Source organism: Terrapene carolina, unplaced genomic scaffold (genome assembly GCF_002925995.2).
Source record: "Terrapene carolina triunguis isolate 2854851 unplaced genomic scaffold, T_m_triunguis-2.0 Scaffold32862, whole genome shotgun sequence".
In the NCBI taxonomy this organism is placed as follows: Eukaryota; Metazoa; Chordata; order Testudines; family Emydidae; genus Terrapene; species Terrapene triunguis.
Window position 1 is genome coordinate 2,763,965 of NW_020697213.1, and position 7,465 is coordinate 2,771,429.

General features: G+C 44.3%; 1 protein-coding gene across 1 annotated transcript; it reads right to left on the bottom strand.

Annotated features, from left to right (window-relative positions):
• Nucleotides 1–2,381: 2,381 nt before the first annotated feature.
• LOC112103872 (telomeric repeat-binding factor 2-interacting protein 1) lies at nucleotides 2,382–7,458 on the bottom strand. Its single transcript, XM_024195845.3, has 3 exons — nucleotides 6,885–7,458; nucleotides 4,974–5,083; nucleotides 2,382–3,122 (listed from the first exon to the last, which is right to left on the bottom strand). The coding sequence occupies exons 1-3, from the start codon at nucleotides 7,456–7,458 to the stop codon at nucleotides 2,661–2,663; spliced, it is 1,146 nt and encodes a 381-aa protein (XP_024051613.2). The 3' UTR covers nucleotides 2,382–2,660.
• Between the last annotated feature and the right edge of the window lie 7 nt (nucleotides 7,459–7,465).

The following is a 7,465-nucleotide window of genomic DNA, read 5'->3' on the forward strand; positions in this document are numbered from 1 at the left end:
GTAGGGTATATTATTTCTTTGATAGAGCTGTGCATTTCTCTTGCTATTATCATAGCTCTTGAAGAGCGATGGGGTGTTAGAATCCTGTACCAAGTTTTCCTGCTTGCATTATACATATTGTGCCTTGAAGAGGTAAACTGTAAAACAGAAAGCTCATACCTTTTGAGTGGCATTCTGGGAGAGGGTATAGATACGGGGAGAGTCTATAAAGAGTCAGCACTGGTGCCAGTGACTGGACAGTCAGACTGTGGGGCCTCACCTCTGAGGAGGGGGGTTCCATATGGAGGATCTATACCCCAAGAGTGTTTGCCTGGACTCTGTTCAAACTGCAGTTTTAATGCATAGAGGATTCAGTGACTGGTTCTGTCACAGCAATCTGTATGCTCAAGATGCAGTGTTCATCTAGATTTGAGAGAGCAAGTCACACAGAACCCCTGTCAAAGGGAGAACAAGGACCCTGATAAGAGGGGAGGGGGCAATAGAGGTGGGGAGGGGGAGACAGCTTCTGGCCTGTGGGAGGGATGTGGGGCTTGCAGGGAGTCCCTAGAAGGAAGGCACTCAGAGAGCTTGTGTGTGTGGGGATGGAAGGAGGCAAGGAGACCCTGGTGTGTGCAATTTGCTCAGCCTACAGAAGCAAAAATGTGTGACCCTCTAGTTTAAACAGTGCATATTGTAATTAAGTTTTAAACAGATGGAAAAAGGAGGGCTGCATCCTGCCCAACATGTTCACTTCCTATCATGCTTTTTTATACTGTTTCTACAAATAGGAAAACTACATTTGAGTAGAATATGTACAAATGCTGAACTATGATTCAAGGTAATAGATGCCTTCTAGCCCCAGTGTTAGGAGTAATCTTTGTACGCACATTTAAAGGTGAAAATACTAGACAAGGGCTAAATATTCTGTATGGCAGCGTTTATTCCATATCCTGAAAACAGAAACCCATCCTTAATCATGCATCCACTTGACATCCAGGCAGAAGGCAAGGCATCCATATTGTTTCCTCTGTCTATTTGCTTTATGCCTGAATATTTTTACATTTATACACAATTATATTTAACTAATAATATAACTTGTGATAACTTAAGAAAGGTACTTCATATAACATGAAATCTCATAATGCATCTGACTAAATGTTACAGGTGAAGTGAAGGAAGTTCTTGGCTGCAGTGAGTAATTGAACTTAATGTAGTTTTGATACTCAATAGTCCTTGAAACTTAAACTTATCTGGTAACTACTGCTGCTATTCATGTAAAAAGTGTTTAATCCTTTTTAATCTTACATTATTTGCCTCACTAGCTTAGGACCTCCAGCTAAACACTTGCCTCTTCCATAAAAATCTTGAAGAACCAGTTTGAAAGGCTTTAATTTAGCATCCACATCATTGCACTCTTGTCATTTTGTTAACCAATAGGTCTTAGAGCACTTTGTAGAGGTAAAAACATGCTACTGGCATTTTAGTGGGTGCATGTATAACATTTCTCTAGCAAGGTCTGCTCATGTAACAGTGTTGAATTGGAGGGATATTCTTTCCTCACCAAGTTACAACTGAATTTAAAAATATATTCCCACATTTGCTAACTACCAATTCAACTTAAAACAAAACCAGAGCACAACAGGCAGAGACAGACTAGAAAGACTTTAGCGGGACCTTTACTAGCTGTGTTTAAGCCCTTCCAAGCTTTGGTCAGGTACTAGTGATCAGAAAAAGTTTCAATCCTTAGCTAGCATTTGTATAACATACTAGATTAAACTCCTGACTAGAAAGTGTAGTTTTATATGATATAAATATATTCAATACCTGCACTCTGCAGTGGAACCTATTCCTCCCTCCAAAGGCTTGGAAACAATGAGCTTAAAACCCATCCTGAGACTAGACAATCATGCCATCTGTTAGGAAGGACTGGTGGCTTAGCAGCTGCTACATGCAGCAATGCTAGTGAGTCTTACAGGATGTACAGGGTTATAAGAACGCTGAAGGGTACAGAAGTCTGGAGCATAAAGGAGAATCAAGATGCTTGCTCTGTAACCCCAAGGCAAGTCTTGTCATCAAATAAGCCTGTTTACTTTGACCTAGAAGAGAGAGGTTTGTCTGCCTCTGACCACAGGGAAGCCTTACAGGTGCAAGAGGGTGATGCTGTTTTTGTTTGTATAATGAGGCACACCTTCCCACCTTAATGCAAATTAAAATATATTGAAATGCATGTTCATGTATCATCCCATCTCAACGGACCAATGTGCAGACTCTTCTCCCTCGTGTATAGGAAAAAGCAGATTTCCACTGCTCAGCCACTCAGCTCTGAAGAGATTAAGGTGCTCTCATCTTCACCCAATATTTTAGTTTTAAATTTATCAGCGGGGTACTCAGCATGTACCAAAAAAAAAACACAAATATAAAACAAGGCCTTGCATAAACACGGAACCTCAAGGGAAAAGTTTACAGAAAATGATGGAAAGGACAAACTGTTTGGCACAGAGGTCTTTTAATTTTTGATGCCAATTTTTCTGTATGAAATGAGATTGCAGGTGGCTATCCTAGAGGCTTCAGAACATCTACAAATCCTCACCCTTTCTTCCATGAAGGTCAGAGATGTAAGTCTCATCTCCTGCTCTCCTGTGAGGGTCCCAGTCCATGAACCATCCTTCACAAGTTACTATCTAACTCTTCCTGAACGCAACCCGCTTTACCACATTCTGAGCTCCAAATTTTGCTATTAATTTGCTTCTGACATTTTCATCTGCTTTTTGCAAATCTAAATCATCCTGTCTGCTCCATATAGGGTATCCATCCAAGCGCTGACTGTTATGTAAGAAGTAGGAAGTGGCCTCCACTTCACCACTGTTTTTCAGAAAGGCTTGTGTAACAGTTGAGAGGTCCATGCTGAATTCCTCCATGAAGTGCTGTACTGTCTTCACTGCATCTGCCACCTCTGTGGGGGAAGGGCAAGACCTTGTGGGCTTTTCCTCCTCTTGAGGCTCAGTTTCATTTATAGCAGAGTCCTCAGCAGTTACCAATTCTTTCAGTTCCCTTTTCTGACTGGAGACTGTTTTTTCAGGGGACTTCAGCTCTTCATCTTTTGCAGGATTTTCTTCCTGAAGGTCAGAGGTCTCATTTTCTGACTAGGAATAAAAGTTTGACTGAGTTATAGTGGAATGTCACTCACTCTAACAAAACTGCTAAATTAGGAGTCCAGAGCAGTGCTGTCCTCCCCTCCTCCCATATGAATCCTTCTAAAGTATACCGATGTGTTGAACATGATAGCTGTGCACAATAAAATCCAATAAACCAAGTACAGCAATGCACAACACCCACGATACAGTGGAATGTGGAAAGGCAGGAGACAAGGGACAGGATTTAAATAAACTAAATCTAACCAGAGTCAGGAATTAAGTTTTGTCATTGTGAGTTGTGTAAATCTGCTCAAGGAGCACACCCTGCTTGTGACAGTAAGGCCTTGTCTACATTGCCACTTTACAGCGCTGAAACTTGCTCGCTCAGGGGTATGAAAAACCACCCCTGAGCAAAGCAAGTTTCAGAGCTGTAAAGTGGCAGTGTAGACAGTGCACCAGCGCTGGTAGCTACTCCCCTCGTGTGGGGTGTTTTTTTTACAGCGCTAGTGCCGCAACTACACAGCCATGTTAAAGCGCTGCCGTTGGTAGTGAAGACATACCCTTAGTGAGTCACTCCCTACTAGCCAATGGAGCTTTAGCACTTACAACTTAACTCAATGACGGTGATGTGCAGATGACCATTCTTTATCAACCATTTTTGGTCTCGTCTAACATCCTCAAGTTTCTGGACAGGGTCAAATTGGAAAAAATTAGTCATGCTCTTTTTACTTGATATGCCACAATGACACCATTCATAGTAAGTTGTGTAGTTAATAATATCCTTCCTCCTTACATGCTTTAGCTAGCAGTGTAAAAGTTTAAAATGTTAACACTTTAAATAGTCATCTGAGTTAACACCTAGAAAACATGTCTTATTTTATTTATTATCTGGGAATCAATTGACTAGCAGTAATTTTGTAATGTAATTCATCTTAAATCAGAACAGAACTTGGAAAACACATTTATTGCTGCTGAAGCTATTTTTGCTTCTTCGTTATTAAAAATGTAAGCCATTGGTATAAAAAAGCATGCTGTATCCATATTAAGCCATAATTGCCCAGCTAGAGAGAATAAATCTGCACCTGTGAATTAGAGAAATACTTCACAGGATGGCATGCTCCAGATGCTTACAGTCTTACAAAAGGCATTTTAGCCACACTTGTTGTTAATTTGATTTTAGTCAGTTCTAGGTAACCCTAGGAAGCAGTTTGTAAGTTATAACCATGATTGTCTGATGGTCATTCTCCAGGGAGATGGCTGGTGTAACCCATGTGTTTATAACTTTATATATACATACCCCATCCTTTCCAATATTGCCAATACTATCCTCTCTTTGGCACCAACACAAGACTCAACTCCCTCTCTGCTACCTTGATGTACCAAGCTGTTCTGACTAACCCCTGAATTGTTCTCCCCCCGTCACTGGTCCCGTTGTTTTTCATGCCACACAAATATTGCACCCAGCTGATTTACCACCACTGTCAATTCCTGATTCAATGGTCAAGCTGAAAAGTATCAGAAGTGGGAAGCAGTCTTGGGAATGGTAAAGGTTTTTATCACAAGCAGAGCAGGTCTTGCTGTAATCAGGGGCCCCCAATATGGCCGGCTGCTGAAAACTCCTTTATCCCTGAGCTAGCACACCCTAACTAATATTACTACAAAGCGGTAGAGAGAATCAGCATCCCGGTGTTATTCACACAGGAACAAAGTCATATTTAAGATTAAAGTTATTTATGAAGGTTTACGTAGTAAATTTGAGGCTTAACTAAGTTTGGGATTTTAATCTATACATCAGAAAACATTCAACACATCTGTGTGATCACATTATGCAGATACAGCTGTCCAACTATGAATGTATACCTCACTGCCTTCAAATTCTTTGTTAGCCAGCTGGAAAAGGCTACCCCCTTTTGTTAATTGGTCTTGAACCACTCCATGGGGTACATCAGCTACTTCCTTCCTCCAGGACTCTGTTAGAGAGAGAGAACATTGGCATTTGCTGTGTAACTGCAATGCTATTATCCTCCTAATCATAACTTCAGATTACATTTCACATCCTACTGACTGCTACGAGTAATCAGTTTGGTAGTCTTCTAATCACTCTGAAAGGACAAGAAGAAACTCATGTTCTGGCAGAGTTAATGGTTTCTGTCCAGACGAGGTATAGGGTGAGGAAGCCGTGGGTCTATGTTCAGTTTTAACAAAGATTCTAGGAGTGATCCAAGGAATTAAAGCAGTAAACGTTACACCTATCAAAAAATCTCACACCAAACAACCCTGATTCATTCTCAGAGACCATCCATTCTGTGCACTGAAGCTATCATGTCATTAAGACAACATGCATCTGCACAAGGGAGCCAAATTAAAGCCACCTGTATGACTTGAAATCTGGCATTTCCTAACTCTTAAGGTTGCAAAGTCAAGAACTCAATGCTCCTTAGATGCTTTTTTAAAATGTTTTTGGTTTTGTTTTTTTTAAAGCTGAGAAATTAAATTCAATCATATGGTACCAAACTGAACTTTCATGGATCACTAGCAGAGTTTGGACTTTCAGATTTACAGAACAGACTTATAGTTTATAAATTCAGAAGGGACTAGCAAGATCATCTAGTCTGACCTCCTGAACATTGCAGGCCACAGAACCTCACCCACCCATTCCTGGAATAGACCCCGACCTCTGGCTGAGTTACTGAAGTCCGCAAACCATGGTTTAAAGACTTCAAGTTACAAATGAATGAACCATTTACACTAGTTTAAACCTGCAAGTGACCTGTGCCCCATGCTGCAGAGGAAGGCAAAAAGTATGTCCGTGTAGGTACTCTACCTTCCAGAGAGGTGGTAGTAATGTCGACAGGAGAAAACCTCCCATTGACATAGCACTGTCTATGCTGGGGGTTAGGTTGGTATAACTACATCCATACCCGTGACAGACATTGTTACACTGACCTAAGTTCCTAATGTAGACCAACCTCAGTATCTTGTGGCAATGAATTAACAGCTTAACTGTTGGGGTAAATATTTCCTTTGATCAATTTTAAATTTGCCATCTTTAATTTCCTTGTATTATGAGATAGGAAAATTAGCATTACCCAGTTTATTTTTACTACACCACTTATTTTGTATAAACATCTCTTGTACCTTCCTACTCAACTCCTCTCTAAACAGTCACAATGTTTTCACACTCCTCACATGAAAGCCTTTCCACACTAATTTCACTGCCCATCTGATCTTTGTGCTCTCTTTCTCAAGACAAATCTACCAGAATTGAACAAAGGATTCCTGCTGATGTCATGCCATTACATTTATATAATGGCATTAGGATTTAATTCTGTTCAGCCTAAATTACAATGAAAAGCTTCTGGATATGCCTATTAGACTGTGGAACAGTTTCTCCAAGGAATGTGGGGGCAACTCCAGGCTTGGGGCATTTCCAGCCAGACTCCCCCAAACACTGTGAGAGCATACTGGAGGAAGCACTAGATCTACTGCAGCTTTTGCAGCTCAGGTTTCTAGGATTTCATGAATACAGGTCACTGAGGTGTGTTTATGGCTGTGTGCCTGCTATGCTCACCTAACCCCAAAGGCTGAATGAATGCTGGTCTACATGGGCGTGGCCCAGGTGCTTTGCAGGCCAGGGTGGGTGGGTGGCACTTATCCCCAGGCACACACAGGTGGAGATTACACAGGGCAGCGGCAGAGCTAGGAACAAAGCCCAGCAAGTCTTTGCCTCCGACGGGCCGCCCCCACCCCGCCGCCCCCGCTTATCCGCACCGCTCTCCGCCGGCTGCCGGGCGCTCCTGGCGAGGCGGCGGGGCGGCGCGGGGCCGGGCCCGCCCAGCAGGTACTTGTGCTCCTGGCCCCGCAGGTGCCGCAGGTAGCGGTCCCGCATGGCCTGCCAAGAGTGCGGCGTCAGCCGGGCCCGCTCCATCTCCTTCCAGAGCGCGGTGCCGGTGCCGCTGCCCTGCGCCCGCTCCCGCACGTGCAGCAGGATGGCCTGGTCCTCGGAGCCCGTGAAGGCAGAGCGGCCGGCCGGGGATCCGGCCGGGGCCGGGGCCTGCTCCGCCGCCAGCCGGTAGTGCTCCAGCGGCAGCCGCTCGTTCCTCTCCACGCAGCGCCGCACGTACTCGGTGGAGACGAAGTTGCCCGCGGCCCCGCGCTCGTCGGGCTGGGCCAGCAGCACCGCGCCCGGCTCCTGCACGCGGCAAAGGCGCCCGCCGCCCGCCAGGATCAGCGGCGCGAGCTGCAGCTTGGCGGGCCCGGGCCGCACGTAGAAGCGCATGGCGCTGCCGTCGTCCTGCAGGAACAGCGTCCGCGAGCGAGCGGGGCCCGCGCGCTCCGAGGCCATGGTCGGG